Source organism: Rattus rattus, chromosome 3, assembly GCF_011064425.1.
Source record: "Rattus rattus isolate New Zealand chromosome 3, Rrattus_CSIRO_v1, whole genome shotgun sequence".
Lineage (NCBI taxonomy): Eukaryota > Metazoa > Chordata > Mammalia > Rodentia > Muridae > Rattus > Rattus rattus.
In genome coordinates, this window is record NC_046156.1 from 46,595,143 (window position 1) to 46,613,117 (window position 17,975).

The following is a 17,975-nucleotide window of genomic DNA, read 5'->3' on the forward strand; positions in this document are numbered from 1 at the left end:
ATGGACTGGTAGGATTAACTAATGAAAGTGGCCATTTTACCAAAAGCAATCTACAAATCTAATGAAATCCTCATCCAAATTCGAATACAATTCTTCACACACATGAAAAAACCAATTCCTACTTTCATAAACCCAGGATAGCCAAACATTTCTCAATAATAAAAGAATTGGGGGAATTACAATCTCTGGCCTCAAGCTGTACTACAAAACAATAGTGATAAAAACCACATGATATTAGGATAGAGAAAGACAGGTTGATCCACGGAAAAAAAAATCATAGACCCAGAAATAAACCCATATTCTTATGGACACTTGATCTTTGACAAGAAAGCAAAAAACATACAATGTAAAAAAATAAATGGAGGCAGTTGAACTGGAGGTCTGTTTGTAGGCGAATGAAAATAGATTCATATTTATCACCTTGCACAAAGCTCAATTTCAAGTAGATCAAGGAGTACAACATAAACCAGATACAATGAATCTATTAGAAAAGAAAGTGTTAAAGGGCTAGAACTCATTGGAAGAAGAGAAAATTTTTTGAGGAGAATACTAGTGTCTCAGGTACTAAGATCAACAGTTGATAAATGAGACCTCATGAAACTGAAAATCTCCTGGAAGGCAAAAGACAATGTCAATAGGACAAATCACCAGCCTACAGTTTGCGAAAAAAAAATCTTACCAATCCTACTTCTGACAGAGGACCAATTTCCAAAATACATAAAGAATTCAAGAAGTCAACACCAATAAACCCAAATAATGGAATTAAGGAATGAGGTACAGAGCTAAATAAAGAAGTCACAACAGAAAAATATCAAATGTCTGAGAAGTACTTAAAGAAATTCTCTAAGTCCTTAATCATCAGAAAAATAAAAATCAAAACAACCAGCTTCTGGCTATTATAAATAAGGCTGCTATGGACATAGTGGAGCATGTCTTTGTTTTATGTTGTATGTTGGCACATCTTTTGGGTATATACCCAGGAGAGGTATAGCTGTGTCCTTAGGTAGTGCAATGTCCAATTTATGAGGAAACTCCAGACTGATTTTCAGAGTGATTGTACAAGTTGGCAATCCCACCAATAATGAAGGATTGTTCCTCTTTCTCTACATCCTCACCAGAGTCTGCTGTTACCTGAGATTTTGATCTTAGCCATTCTGACTGGTATGAGGTGGAATCTCAGGTTTTTTATTTATTTATTTTTTTATAATTTGCATTTCCCTAACGACTAAGGATGTTGAACATTTCTTTAGCTGCTTTTCTGCCTTCGATATTCCTCAGCTGGGAATGTTTTGTTTAGTTCTTTACCCCATTTTTAATAGGGTTATTGGGCACTATGGAGTCTAACTTCTTGAGTTCTTTGTATATTTTAACAATGATTTCATGAAATTTATAGGCCAATGCAATGAACTCGAAAATATCATTTGGAGTGAGATAATCCAATTGCAGAAAACACAATTGGTACACACTCTTTATAAGTGGATATTAGCCCAAAAGCTCTAATTACCCAAGATGCAATCCACAGAGCTCTGAGCTTATTATTTTCTTCTGTCTACTCATCTTGGGTGAATTTGCTTCTTTTGGTTCTAGAGCTTTCAGGGGTGCTGTCAAGCTGTTAGTGTATGCTCTCCCAAATTCTTTTTGGGAGCACTCAAAACTATGAGTTTTCATCTTAGCACTGCTTTCACTGAATAGCATAGTGTGAGTATCTTATGCCTTCATTTTCATTCAATTCTAAAAATTCTTTAATTTCTTTCTTTATTTCTTTTTTGACCAACATGTCATTGAGTAGAGTGTTGTTCAGCTTCCATGTGTATGTGGGCTTTCTCTTGTTTTTGCAGTTATTGAAGACCAGCATTAGTCCATGGTGATGTAATAGAATCATGTGATTATTTCAATATCCTTTGTTGTGACATTAACCAAGCAATGAATGATCTGTATGACAAGAACTTCCAGTCTCTGAAGAAAGAAATTGAAGAAGGTCTGAGAAGATAGAAAGATCTTCCATGGTAATGGATTGGCAGTACTAATATATTAAAATGACCATCTTTCTAAAAGCAATCTACAGATTCAGTGCAATCCCCATAAAAATTCCAACTCAATTATTCATATATAAGAAAGAGCAATTTGCAAATTCATTTGGAATAACAACAACAAAGAAACAGTATATAGAAAACTATTCTCGACAACAAAAACTTCTGGTGGAATCACCATCGATGAGCTTAAGAGGTATTACAGAGAAATTGCGAAATAATCTGCAAGGCATGGGTAGAGAGACAGCCAGGTAGAACAATGGAACAGAATTGAAGACCCAGACATGACTCCTCCTACCTGTGGTCACTTGATGTTTGACAAAGGTGTTAAAACTATCCAACGGAAAAAAGACAGCATTTTTGACAAATGGTGCTGGTTCAACTGGAGGTCAGCATGTAGACGAATGCAAACTGCTCAATTCTTATCTTCTTGTACAAAGCTCAAGACCGAGTGGACCAAAGACCTCCATATAAAACCAAATACACTGCAACTGATCAAAGAGAAAGTGGGGAAGAATCTGGAACATGTAGGCACAGGGGAAAATTTCCTCAACAGAACACCAGTGGCGTATGCTCTAAGATCATGAATTCACAAACTGGACTTCATAAAATTGCAAATCTTCTGTAAGGCAAAGGACACTGTCAATAGGACAAAAGAGCAACCAACAGATTGGAAAAAAGGTCTTTACCAATCCTACATCTCATAGAGGACTCATATCTAATATATACAAAGAACTCAAGAAGTTAGAGACTCCAGAGAATCTTATTAATAAATAAGCTTATAATAAATAAATCTCAAATAAGCCTATTAATAATGGGGTACAGAGCTAAACAAAGATGCAATCCACAGACCATGGGAATCTCAAGAAGAAGGATGACCAAAATGCAGATGCTTCCACTCATTCTTAAAGGGGAGTAACAAAAATATACATAGGAGAGGATATGGAGGCAAAGTTTAGAGCAGAGACTGAAGGAATGGCCATTCAGAGCCTGCCCCACATGTGGTCCATATATATACAGCCACAAAGAATAGATAAGATTGATGAAGATAAGACATGACATGAATCAGGAACCAGATATTGATCTCTCCTGAGACACACAACCAGAGCATGTCAAATACCGAGGTGAATGCTAGCAGCAAACCACTGACCTGAGAAAGGGACCCCCTTTGTGTGAACTAGAGGAAGGATTGAAAGAGCTGAAGGGGCTTGCAACCCCATAAGAACAACAATGCCAACAAACCAGAGCTTCCAGTTACTAAACCACTACCCACAGACTATGTATACATGGAGTGACCAAAGGCTCCAACTGCATATGTAGCAGAGAATAGCCTTGTTGGGGTGATAGTGGAAGGAGAAACCCTTGGTCCTCACAAAGTTGGACCCCTAATGCAGGGGAATGTCGGGGGGTTGTAAGGGATGGTGGAGGTGGGGAACACCCTTTTAGGGGAGGGGAGTGGATAGGGGGCTGTGAGTAGGAAACCTGGAAAGGAATAACATTTGAAATGTAAATAAAGAAATATAGCCAATTAAAAATGGATTACAGAGCTCAACTTTGAATTCTTAACTGAGGAATACTGAACAGATCAGAAGCACATAAAGAAATGTTCAACATCCTTAGGCATCAGGGAAATGCAAATCAAAACAACCCTGAGATTCCTCCACACACAATCAGAATGGCATAGATCAAAAACTCAGGTAATAGCAGATGCCTGAAAGGATGTGGAAAAGGAGAAAAACTCCTCCTTTGCCAGGGGAATTGCAAGCTGGTACAACAAATGTGAAAATCAGTCTGGCCGTTCTTCTGATAATTGGATGTAGTACTACCTAAGGATGACCTAGCTATACCACTCCTGGATATATACCCAAAAGATGTTCCAGCACAGAACAAGGACATATGCTTTTCCATGTTCATAGCAGCCTTTTTTTTATAATAGCCAGAGGCTGGAAAGAACCCAGATGTGTTTCAACAGAGGAACTGATACAGAAAATGTAATATATTTACACAATAGAATTCTATTCAGCTATTAAAACAATGACTTCATGAAATTATTAGGCACATGGATTGAACTAGAAAAGATCATCCTGAGTGAGGTAACCCAATCACAAAAGAACGCACATGGCATGCACTAACTGATAAGTGAATATTAGCCCCAAATCTTGGAATACCTCAGAACAATTCACAGATCATATGAAGTTCAAGAAGAATGAAAACATAAGTGTGGATGCTTCATTTATCCTTAGAAGGGGAACAAAGTACTCATAGGATGAAATAAAGGGATAAAAAAATGGAACAGGGACTGAAGTAAATATCATCCAGAAACTGCTCTATCCAGGGATTCATTCCATATGCAGCCACCAAACCCAGCCACTATTGCTGATGCCAAGAAGTGCTTGGTGACAGGAGTCAGATATGGATGTCTCCTGAGAGAACCCTACTGATACAGATGAGGATGTTTGCAGCTAACCATTCTACTGAACAAGGGGACCCCAATGGAGGAGTTAGAGAAAAGAGTGAAGGAGCTGAAGGGGCTCCCCATAGGAAGAACAGTATCAACCAACCAGACTCCATCAGGGCTCCCAGGGACTAAACCACAAACAATGAGTACACGTGGAGGGACCCATGATTCCAGTCATATATATAGCAGAGGATGACATTGTACATCATTACTAAGAGGAAATTTCCTTGATCCTATGAAGACTTGTTTCCCCATGTAGGATTGCTTGGGTGTTGAGGTTGGAGTGGGTGGATGGGACTAGGGGCAGGGGGAGGTGGGAGGGAGTATGAGAGACTGGGGAAAGGGGATAATATTTGAAATGTAAATACAAGAAATATGCAACAAATAAAATAAAAATATTGATAAAGAAAGAAACAACAACAACAGCAACAACAACAAAACCACAACAACAACAAACGAGGACATCAAGAGTTTTGCAGGCAAATTGATAGAACTAGAAATATCCTGACTGAGGCAGCTCAGATCCATAAGGACATGCGTGGTATTTATTAACTGATAAGTGGATATTATCTAAACAGTACAGAATACCTAGGGTACAACTTACAGCCCATAAAAATGTAACTAGCAGAAATGTCCAGTTGATGAGAATTCATTTCTGCTTAGGACGGATAAGAAATCATCACCTGAGTTGGAGGGAGGAAGGGATCCTGGTGGCAGAGGGGGAATGGGAAAAGGAGAACAGGGTCAGATATGGGGGATGAGACTGGAGGGAACTGAAGAGGGCCAAAAGAAATAATGGAAATAAGCAGCCCCAGAGTGGGAGGCAGGGGCATGTTCAAGAGAATATTAGAGACTCGACAACTCCACCACCAGTAGATAGTCAGAGTCTCAAGTGGAGGAACAGGATTACTAATGCATAGTCAAAATCCCTGACCCAGAATTACTCCTGCCCAAAAGAACCTCAAGGACAAAAATGGAAAAGAGACAGAAGGAAAGGCTGTCCTGTGAACAGCCCAACTTGGGGCCCATTTCATGGTGGCACCAAGGCCTGACACTACTATGCTATGATGTTCTTACAGATGGGAGCCTGGCATGGCTGTTCTCGGAGAAGCCCTGCCATCAAATGACTGAAACAGAAGCCAATAATTTCACTCAACCATTGGACTGGAATCAGGAAGTCCTATGACTGGAATTAGGGGCAGGATTGAAGAAGCTGAAAAAGGATAATGACCCTAGAGTAAGATCAGCATTCTCAGCTAACCCAGACACCAGGGAAATCCCAGACGTTGTGCCACTAACCAGTAGTATACATGGGTTTCTCTGAGGCCCCTAGCACACATGAAGCAGAAGTCTACCTGATCTGACCTCAATGGGAGATGTGGTTAATCTTTGAAAACCTTGAGGCTGCAGAGAAGGGGGAGACCTGGTGGGATGTAAAATACCCTCTGAGAGGCAAGGGTGAAGAAGAATACAAGAGGACAATAAGGAACTGTCGCGCCCACCTCGGCCAGCAAGGAAGATGCAACACGGTCGGATACTTCTCAACAGCTTTTATTGCAGGACCACCTCATTGCTGATACAGGGACCTCAAGCAGCAAAGGCGCTCACTTTATATATGCAACAGGCTGTGGTCGTGCTACTTGTCCTTCAGGGATTGGCGGAGCACGAACCACCCTATACTACTTGTCCTCCAGGGATTGGTGGAGCAAGAATCACCCCACTAGCATGGTACCGCCCTGGCCAGATTGAAGCCAGGGGCAAACCCGTGCATGCGCAGTACTGTTGTTAACCACAGGAGGGCGCCGGATGTCGGTGCCATCTTTGTTTACAGCACCGCTCCCTACATCTCCCCCTTTTTTGTTTAATAAAATGACTGGTCTAGATCAGGGTGTCACGCCAATATGTCATTGCTCCTGTCTTAGGTCGTTCCTGATGATGACTCGTCTTATCCGTCGTTGGGTTACCGTATCGCTACTGGGCCCCTTGTCTTAGGTTGGTCTGAGCTCAAGGATAGTTGCCCGTCTCTGGATACAATGACTCCACATGACAGTGACAAAAATGATCTAGGGCAAACTCTTAATCTTTCAAAGAGGCCAGCCATATGTTGGGAGAATCACCATTTTCAATGGCGATCATAGCCTGGTAAACAACCGCTTTGTGTGTGGCATGTTCTCTTTTTAAACGGCCAATAAGCCAGAGACATACTCCGCATCCCAGGAGGACAATAGCTCCCCAGGCAAACATGCCAGCCCATTCCTTAAAAAAGGAGAAAGCGTTGGTAATCCATGAGGTAAAATCTTCAACTGTGATGGGGTCCAACCTAGTGCTGTAAAGGACAGCAATTTGCATTAGCAATTGTCTTGATAGTCACTCTGCTTTCATGGACCAGTTTCCTTTCAGATAATTTGAGATTTCATTGCTCTGTTGAGAATGCAGAGAAAAGTTAGCTTGCAAAGGAGTAATGCATAAACCTCTAAGGGAGGAAATGCAGGGCAGCTATGTCATATGATTCAGTGCTTCAATTTGTTCTTGAATTAAATCTATCCTTTGATTAGCTAATAGAAGGCCAGATGCCAAATGGGTATTAAATTCTTCTTGTATCTCTAGCACCACTGCAGTTCTTTCTACAATCTGATTGACAGTCTCAGCCGTCTGTACTTGTTTAGTCATGGTTATTGCAGCTGTAGTAGCTGCGGCAGCAGACAGCACAATAGCTGAAATTATAGCTGTCGTAATTCCAAAATCTCTTCTGGCTCTTAGGAAATTAAGAATAGGAAAGCTATCTGGGTTTGCCTCCACTGAGATTGGCACAAAGGAGGGAATCTTAACCATCACTGCGGTGTCGTTCATGCCATCCCAGCATTCAGCTAAATAGCAGACTACATCAGAGCTATTACAATTTAAAACATCATTGCTTACATTAGGGCTTATCAGAAAGAAAAAAAGTGATCTAACACATACTGAAGTACTAGTGACAGTATCATTTGAAAGAGGTTATTATATTGAATATTGATCAACCTGGTATCATTTTCTCTGGTAGCTGAAAGATTATACAGTGTAAAGTTCTCACCCATCAACCTAGCAAAGGGGGTGTCGATAGGGGTCAGCCATCCAAGTCCTTCACAGGTCGACACTCATTTGCTCAGTGGTTTCCCTTCTTACACCGTGGACATAGTCCAGGCAGCTTGGGTCTATCGCTAATTTTCCCCTTACTACTTTCAGGACACTGTCTTTGATAATGCCCTTTACGGCCACATTTGAAACAGGTATCCATGGTGGCGGTTTTCCCTAATTGCAACACAGCTGCCGCTAGGCCAGCATTAGTCAATGACCCTCCCATTTCCCTGCAGACTTTCATCCAAATTTCTAAAGCTTTATGTTTGTATGGTGTTATAGCAGTTCTACATTCTTTTGTACATTGCTCATACACTAGCTGTTTAATGAGAGGCATGGCTGTATCAGGGTCTCCAAAGATCTTGGTAGAGGTCTCTACCATGCAGGCTACAAAGTCTAAAAAAGGCTCTGTGGGCCCTTGCAGAACCTTGTTAAGGTTCCTGGAGACTGCACCCCTATTAGGCAGTGCTTTCCATGCCTTGATGGCTATGTCATTAATTTGGCTATAGACTTGTTCTGGATAACCAGTCTGGTCCAGAGCGAATCTCCCTAGACCCAATAGCATGTCAGCGTCCCAATGTCTCTGAGGTTCTACTCCCGAGGCCAGATTAATGGCGGCCTGAGTATTAGCATATTCATAAAGGTAAGATTTCCAATCCAAGTATTGACCTGAGGAGAGGCAGGCTTTAGCCAGACTCCCCCAATCCCCAGGGGTGAGGCAATATCTAGCAATAGCCTCAACTTGAGCCACAACAAAAGCTGCACTGACCCCATAGGTTCTGACAGATTCTGCCAATTGCTTTATGGTCTTAAAATCAACGGGTTCATGATACCGATGCCCGTTAGCATCCAGAAATACTGGAAAACTTAATCCCATCTCTTTCCACACCTCTGGGCAAAAGGAAGCACCTTTTGCAGGCTTCACCATGCTTTTATGTTGAGGGTTATACGGAGGTGCTGTTGGTATAACCACTTTCTTGCCTAATTGTCTGCCTCATTGCCACGTGGTGTTAGCATGTGGCCAGTCTGGATCATATCTCTCTCTCTCTCATACTGAGCATCCTCTTTCTTGAGATCAGCCTCATCATCCTCACTAAGCTCTGAATCATCTGACATTCCTAAGGTCAAGGCTTTTAAAGAGGGATATATCTTATTTGTTTCCTGGTCCTGATTATCCCCCTTTTTTTTATCTCTGCCTTCTCTCTGCTCCTTTTGTCACCTTTTCTTTTCTTTTCTTCCTTCAGGACCTTTTCTCCCTCCAACATACTTTCTTGTTGCTCTGCAATGACTTTCTGACCTGTCCTAATGGCTTCCTCACTTCGTCTATCCTCTAAGCAGGCACGGACCATTCGTCAAAGTGGTTTTGATCCAGGCTTAAGCTTGCCCTCTGTGGCTTCTCTATCCAGATCTTATCCCAATTTTTCCCATGCTCGCAAAGTAAGAGATCCCAATACATAAACCATGGAGCACAACAGTCGCATTCATCAAGAAAGCTCAACAGGATTTTTCTTTCGATTTTGAGCTTACACTGATTGAGGAGTTCCTGGAGAGCTGTCAGGAGTGGGCTGGAATGTGAGTTTCCCATACTCAATGCACTTATTTACGAGTGGTTTTATGAGCAGGGTGGGCTGGCATGTTGGTTTACACACGACTTCGTAGCCTGGCACTAACTGGCTATTCCCAGCAAATGCACTCACCACGGTGGCAATTCAAAAGAAAACAAATCCACCACACAAAGAAGAAAAGAAACAAAATTACAAGTCTTTCCCACAAAGGATCAATTGGAAACAACATTGCTGTAGACCACAGACTTTTAGCCTCTAAACCAAGGCTTTCATCCTCTCTGCTTACCTCCAGAGAACTTTATCGTCCCTTACCCGGGAACTTACTGACATTGCTGTCCTTGACTGAAGAGTTCTGAATCCATGAGGATGTCCTCGGGTCCCCATATGGGCCACCAGTTTGTCATGCCCACCTCGGCCAGCAAGGAAGACGCAACACGGTCGGTCGGATTCTTCTCAACCGCCTTTATTGCAGGACCACCTCTTGCTGATACAGGGACCTCGAGCAGCAAAGGCGCTCACTTTATATATGCAATAGGCTGTGGTCGTGCTACTTGTCCTTCAGGAATTGGTGGAGCACGAATCACCCTATACTACTTGTCCTCCAGGGATTGGCAGAGCATGAATCACCCCACTAGTATGGTACCGCCCTGGCCAGATTGAAGCCAGGGGCAAACCCGCGCATGCACAGTTGTTAACCACAGGAGGGCGCCGGATGTCGGCGCCATCTTTCTTTTACCGCGCTCCTCCCTACAAGGAACTATAGGAGGAGGGACTAAGGTGGGTGGGGGGCAATGACTGGAATGTAAGTAAATAAAATAATTAAAAGGAAAAAGATCTATAACTCAACTCTGGTAGGCAAGGCCCAGGAGCAAAGAATTTTAGGAAAGATTCCTATTATTAAAATGCTTTTCCTGATATTATTAAATATATATTAATCACCAGGTATTAGCTAATTTTTTTAGCATATCTCTGCAGAACAACTGTCTTATAGTGATGCTATATAAATAGATTATATCTCAATTCTTTATGATGATTCTATAAGAATTTCTAAAATTTATTAGTATTTATTTAAGCTGTTTTACAGTGGGAAAGTTATTGGGTTTTTTCTGATAGTCAAAACTGGAATGAGAACTCAGCCAGTCTTTAGTGTCATCAATTCATTGCTACTGATATTTTACTACTCAGAGCACAGTCCTAGAGGTTGTAAAATCATTAACTAAAAGTCATAAAAAGGGAACTAACAATTTATTAAAGGTGCTAGGATAGAAGATAAAATAGTGACTCTGTTTATTCAATTTTAACTTAGTTACCTCTTTTAACCTTAGTTACCTTTTTACCTCTCACTGAACTGTCCTGTGTCTACTCTGCCACAGGGCATAGCCACTGGAGTTGACAGAACTTAAGCACATTGTCGCTGGTGGGTGTCAACTGTTGGGCAATCTCGGGACTCTTCTCTAGCAGTTCCTGAGGAACAGACAGGACAGCTGGAGCTGGTTGGGGGGATTTTAGGAGGAAGGGGTCCCAGAGCCTGCAAGAAGGCTATTGCTGTCTGGTTCTCAGGCTCTCAGACACACAGGAACTGCTGGGAGCTGTGAAAGAGCTGAGAATGGAAATGGTTTATGGTGGAGGCTCAGGCTAGTCTCCCCGTGAAGGAGGGGCGTCCTTGGCTTGATGATGACTCTTGGCTTGGGCTTGGTTTACACAGCAACCATAGCTGGGAGTACAGAGAGACCTTCTATGGGAGATCAGATCGTGGCTCTTTGGGCACAGGTCTTCTCTATGGCTCCCTGTGGCAGATCCCTATGAATAGTAGTTCATAGTTTTAAGCTATTTATTGTCATGGAGGAAAGTGGATGTGTAGAACCACTCCTCACTTCTAAGGGTGGGCCTGGGGTTAAATATATTTTGCAGTTAAGGATATCAGGGAAGGAAAGTTTCTTGGCTAAGACCACCAATGCTTTAGTTACTGTGAGATTTGAGTTGAACCTCTGTCAGAACCCCTTGAATGAGAGTCATGGAGGCAGTGATCGGGCAAAAATAAGAGGAAGTTTATTTTTTCTAGCATGTTGGGGTTGCCCTGCTTTGAGAGGGAGACATCCTTGAGCAGACGATAACAGGGCGTTATGCACCTTTGATAAGGGCAGATTTCAAACAATGAGGGCAGAATAGTAACTAGACAAGGTACTATTGGTGGAGCAAAGCAGCCTTCAAACTGACTTGTGGTCAGTGGATCATTCAGGACTTCCCAAGCGGGTTGGCTGGGAGTTACAGGTGGCTTTGTGTGATAGTTGGCTTGTAGTAGTTCCAGAAACTAAGCTGATTCTACTCTTCATGGAAGGGAGGTGTTTTAGTGCTAGGAAGTTTGTGGTGGAATTTTTCCACTGGCCTTAGATTGACACAACTCTGGCTCTTTCCTTATGTCTTTAAATTGGAGATATGTCATGAGCCTATGTGACCACAGGTCACCTCCTCTACCCATAGAGGAGTTTGGCATGCTTCTCTTACATGACTTATGGCCACCAATCTATGGAGGTTTACAGCTAGTGAAGCATCTACTGTCCCTTCAGGGTCACCAAGGTTTCTAGCCTTAGCTCAACCAGGAAACAGGCTATCTTTCACAGCTCTACAGTGAACCTGTGGAGCTGTGATAGGTGATAAATATTTAGCCAGAAAATTACTTCTAATAATATGCATGTGAACATTCACTGCTATAAACTTCTTATTTTGATTTATGATTTGAATTCATGTGTAAACCCGTGATAAACTTTTTCCATGTAATCATGTATTCTGAAATTTGTATAATTGCTGAGAAGAATGAGAGGCACATGAATTTCCCTTCTCCTGCTTAGGTTCATTCTATGTTTCCTGTGTTTTTTCTTAGGGAGTTTCATAGGAAACTTTTAACAACCTAGAAATGAATGCTAAATTTACTGTTCAAACTGTCCCTTCTTCCTGAGTCTTCAACTTTCAGGCTCATCAGAAATCATGTAGGCCATAAGCATGCTGCTTCAATATTTTTAAGTTCATATGAGTTTTGATCAAGTTACACTAGAGGATTTTGTTTTCTTGGTGTTTTTCATCTCCTCAGACTCTTAGACTCCTTTTGCCTCCTCTTTTTCAGTGTTCCCTGAGTTCATGATGGCAGTTATTTGAAGAAAACATCCTTCTTAGGACTGAGTATTCCAAGGTTCTCACTCTCTATTTAATGTCTCTCCTGTGGGTCTGTGTATTAGTTTTCATTTGCTGCATGAGGAATTATCTCTGATGATAGTTGGACATGGAGATAATCTATCCCTAGAGCAGAATTTAAGTAGGAGTCTTTTTTTTTGATAAAGTTCTTTTTCTTTCTTTTTTGAGCAAGAATATTTTGTTTTCCCCTCACCCATGTAGTCTAATTTGCCTGTGGGTTATCTACACTCAGGTTTTTAGTCCTGTAAGCAATGGCGTGGTGCAAATAGACTTAATCTTATAAAGTGTGCCTTAGGTAAAATCAGATATTGGTTGTTTCCTTCCACAAACCTTGTGCTACTATTGTGCTAGAATAAGAGGACAACATTGTTGATCAAATGATTTGTGGCTGAACTGGTGTTTACATTTCTCTTTGCTAGTGTGCAGAGTACCATCCTGTATAGATGCTAGTGGGTAGGGACCAAGGCTCTATGTGCTAACCTACTTCTTCCTGTTCAATGAGTTTTATACTTGTTATTTTCAACAATGAAAGCTTGCTGTCAGTTTGTGTAGAGCAATCTATAATCTTTGTTACTTCTTTGGTCGTTTGGAGGTTCCCAAAAGATCTGTTTGACCAACAACTCCTTTAGATGTAATGTAATTCCATTATTTGAAGCTCCATTTATGGGCAAATGTTTCCTCTTGTGGCTGTGTCTCCTAACAGTTATCAGGGTTTTAATATTGTACTTACGTGTATATATATTCCGTATTTCCTTTGAAATGCCACTTAATTTTTGCTATCTCCATAATAACTTCTTAAACCCCCCTCCCACTTCATCCTCCTATTCCATGTTATCAATCAAGATTATCTATTAACCTAACTTTATCTCATGATATCTTCCTTTTATCCTTATTCCCTTACTGTATTTCTTTCTCTCCATGTCTATCCAAGGGATGGATCTGCATGTGTGGCTGTTTTTCAATGACCTTTCCTTCAGCATCCCCAGAAGTTTTTTATTGTTGAGAATAGTTTTGGCTACCCTGGTTATTTTATTATTCCAAATGAAAATTACTCTTTATAACTACATTGAAAATTTAGTTGGAGCTCCCTGCTCCCAAACCCCGTGTGATAGAGAGCTCACTGCCCAGACAGGTGGGTACTCCTGAGACTGCAGAACAGGAGAGACCTCCAGTACTGCCCACCCCTGCCCATATCCCTGGCCCAAAAGGAAACTGTATAGGGCCTCTGGGAACAGGAAGATAGGGGCACCCAATGCTGCAGTCCAGACAATGTCCGGATCAGAAGAGACCCAGTCAAACAACTTCCTGCACCAAATTCCTTGGGAGGGAGAGCTAGACCATCAGAGGGGCAGACACACCTGGGAAGTCAGAGACTACTCTCTGCCCACATTTCTGAGTCTTGAGGAAAATGCATAGCACTACCTGGGCTGTTCACACAGGGGTGTGAACAGGGTCCTGAAAGAAGGTGGGGAAGGCCCTATTGGTTACTGCCCTCATGGAGAACGGAAACCCAGCTCTGAGGAGCAACTTCAGCCCCGAGGCCAGAAGTAAGACCAACTTTTCTGCTCCATGTGACCTGCCTGGGGGACTCAGGACACACGCCTACAGGAACACCTAAGACCAGTAGACAGGAACGACGACTACACGTCTGAAAGCAGAACACTCTGTTCCCATAACAGGGTGAAAGAAAATAGGAATAGAGGTCTACACCACTTCTGACACACAGGCCTAGAGGACGATCTAACCACTGTCAGAAGTAGCGAAAAAAAAAGAAAAAAAAAAGAAAGAAAGAAAGAAAAAAAAAGTAACACCAGAGACAACATGATGGCAAGAGGCAAGGAGAGGAACCCAAGCAATAGAAACCAAGACTACATGGCATCATCAGACCCCAATTCTCCCACAAAAGCAAACACTGAATATCCAAACACACCAAAAAAGCAAGATATAGATTTAAAATCAGATTTGATCATGATGATGGAGGACTTCAAGAAAGACATAAAGAACTCTCTTAGAGAAATGAAGGAAAACACAAATAAATAAGCAGAAGCCTATAGAGAGGAAATGGAAAAGTCTCTGAAAGAATTCCAGGAAAACAATCGAACAGGTGAAGGAATTAAAGTGAAAATAGAAGCAATAATGAAAGCACAAAGAGAGACAACACTGGATATAGAAAAACAGAGGAAGAGACAAGGAGCCATAGATACAAGCATCACCAACAGAATGCAGGAGATGGAAGAGAGTAACTCAGGAGCAGAAGATTCTATAGAAATCATTGACCCAACTTTCAAAGATAATGTAAAACAGAAAAAGCAATGGCCCAAAACATACAGGAAATCCAGACACAATGAGAAGGTCAAACCTAAGGATAATAGGTATAGAAGAGAGTGAAGACTCCCTACTCAAAGGACCAGTAAATATCTTCAACAAAATCATAAAAAAACTTCCCTAACCTAAAGAAAGAGATGCCCATAAACATACAAAAAGCCTACAGAAGTCCACAAGATTGGACCAGAAAAGAAACTCCTCCCGTCATATAATAGTCAAAACACAAAATGCAGAAAACAAAGAAAGAATATTAAAAGCAGTAAGGGAAAAAGGTTAAATAACATATAAAGAAAGACCTATCAGAATTATACCAGACTTCTCACCAGAGAGCAGGAAAGCAAGAAGATCCTGGACAGATGTCATACAGACCTTTAGAGAACACAAATGCCCGCCCAGGTTACTGTAACCAGCAAAACTCTCAATTAACATAGATAAACCAAGATATTCCATGACAAAACCAAATTTTCACAAAATCTTCCTACAAATTCAGCCCTACAAAGACTAATACAAGGTAAAGCCCAAAACAAGGAGGCAAGCTACAACCTAGAAAAAAGCAAGAAACTAATCATTTTGAACAAAACAAAGAGAAGACAAGCATACAAACATAATCTCACATTCATACAAGAATATAATAGGAAGCAACAATCACTATTTCTTAATATCTCTCAACATCAATGGACTCCATTCCCCAATAAAAATACACAGAATAACAAACTGGATATGCAATGAGGACCAAACATGTTTCTGCCTACAGGAAACACACCTCAGAGACAAAGACAGACACTACCTCAGAGCAAAAGGCTGGAAAACAATTTTCCATGGAAATGGTCTGAAGAAGCATGCTGGAGTAGCCATTCTAATATCGAATAAAATAGATTTTCACCCAAAAGTCATCAAAAAAGATAAGGAAGGACACTTCATATTCATCAAAGGAAAAATCCACGAAGATGAACACTCAATCCTAAATATCTATGCTCCAAATACAAGGGCACCTACATATATAAAAGAAACCTTACTAAAAATCAGAGCACACATTGCACCTCACAAAATAATAGTAGGAGATTTCAACACCCCTCTCTCATCAATGGACAGATCTTTGAAACAGAAATTAAACAGAGACATAGAGAGACTAAGATAAGTCATGAACCAAATGGATTTATCAGATATTTATACAACATTCTATCTTAAAAACAAGGATATACCTTCTTCTCACCACCTCATGGTGCTTTCTCCAAAATTGACCATATGATCGGTCATAAAACAGGCCTCAACAGATACAGAAAGATAGAAATAATTCCATGTGTCCTATCAGACCATCATGGGTAAAGCTGGTCTTCAATAACAATAAGGAAAGAATGCTCACATATACATGGAAGTTGAATAAAGCTCTACTCTATGATAACGTGGTCAAGGAAGAAATAAAGAAAGAAATTAAAGACTTCTTAGAATTTACTGAAGATGAAGGTGTAACATACCCAAACTTATGGGACACAATGAAAGCTGTGCTAAGAAGAAAACTCATAGCTCTGAGAGCCTGTAAAAAGAAACAAGAGAGAGCATATATCAGCATCTTGACAGCATACCTAAAAGCTCTAGAACAAATAGACGCAAACACACCCAGGAGGAGTAGAAGGCAGGAAATAGTCAAATTCAGAGTTGAACTTAACCAGGTAGAAACAAAAAGGACTATACTAAGAATCAACAGAACCAAAAGCTGGTTCCTTGAGAAAATCAACAAGATAGATAAACCCTTACCAGACTAACCAGAGGGTGTGCCTAAATTAGCAAAATAAGAAATGAAGAGGGAGACATAACAACAGAGCCAGAGGAAATTCAAAATATCATCAGATCCTACTACAAAATCCTATATTCAACAAAACTTGAAAATCTGGAGGAAATGGACAATTTCCTAGACAGATACCAGGTACGAAATTAAATCAGGAACAAATAAACCATTTAAACAACCCCATAACTTCTAAAGAAATAGAAGCAGTCATTAAAAGTCTCCCAACCAAAAAGAGCCCAGGTCCAGAGGGGTTCAGTGCAGAATTCTATCAGGCCTTCATAGAAGACCTCATACCAATACTATCCAAACTATTCCATGAAATTGAAACAGATGGAACACTACCAAATTCCTTCCATGAAGCCACAATTACTCTTATACCTAAACCACACAAAGACCCAACAAAGAAAGAGAACTTCAGACCAATTTCCCTTATGAATATCGACACAAAAATACTCAATAAAATTCTGGCAAACTGAATCCAAGAGCACATCAAAACAATCATCCATCATGATAAAGTAGGCTTTATCCCAGGAATGCAGGGATGGTTTAATATATGGAAAACCATCAACGTGATCCACTATATAAACAAACTGAAAGAACAAAACCACATGATCCTTTCATTAGATGCTGAGAAAGCATTTGACAAAATTCAACACCCCTTCATGATAAAAGTCCCGAAAAGAATAGGAATTCAAGGCCCATACTTAAACATAGTAAAAGCCATATACAGCAAACCAGTAGCTAACATTAAACTAAATGGAGAGAAACCTGAAGCAATCCCACTAAAATCAGGGACTAGACAAGACTTACCCCTCTCTCCCTACTTACTCAATATAGTTCTTGAAGTCCTAGCCAGAGCAATTAGCAACAAAAGGAGATCAAAGGGATACAGATTGGAAAGGAAGAAGTCAAAATATCACTATTTGCAGACAATATGATTGCATACTTATGTGATCCCAAAAGTTCCACCAGGGAACTACTAAAGCTGATAAACACTTCCAGCAAAGTGCCTGGATATAAAATTAAGTCAAATAAATCAGTAGCCTTCCTCTACACAAAAGAGAATCAAGCCGAGAAAGAATTTAGGGAAACGACACCCTTCATAATAGTCCCACATGATATAAAATAACTTGGTGTGACAGAACAATTTGCAAATTCATCTGTAATAACAAAAAATCCAAGATAGCTAAAACTCTCCCAAACAATAAAATGATTTCCATGGAAATCACTATCCCTGAACTCAAGCAGTATTACAGAGCAATAGTGATAAAAATTGTAAGGTATTGGTACAGAGACAGACAGATAGATCAGTGGAATAGAATTGAAGACCCAGAAATGAACCCACACAGCTATGGTCACTTGATATTTTTTTAATCTTTATTAACTTGGGTATTTCTTACATTTCTTACATTACATTTTGATTGTTATTCCATTTCCAGGTTTCTGGGCCAACATCCCCCTAACCCATGCCCCTACTCTTCTCTATGGGTGTTACCTTCTCCATCCTC

At 40.7% G+C, this 17,975-nt stretch overlaps 1 protein-coding gene across 1 annotated transcript in view; it reads left to right on the plus strand.

The window, feature by feature from the left end:
- The window catches only part of LOC116895766 (pancreatic alpha-amylase-like), a 32,233-nt gene extending 25,956 nt beyond the window's left edge, over positions 1 to 6,277 (plus strand). The window contains exon 6 of the mRNA XM_032896924.1: positions 6,049 to 6,277. Within this exon, the coding sequence (XP_032752815.1) occupies positions 6,049 to 6,277 (229 nt within the window). The remainder of the gene's footprint in view (positions 1 to 6,048) is intronic.
- Positions 6,278 to 17,975: the final 11,698 nt, after the last annotated feature.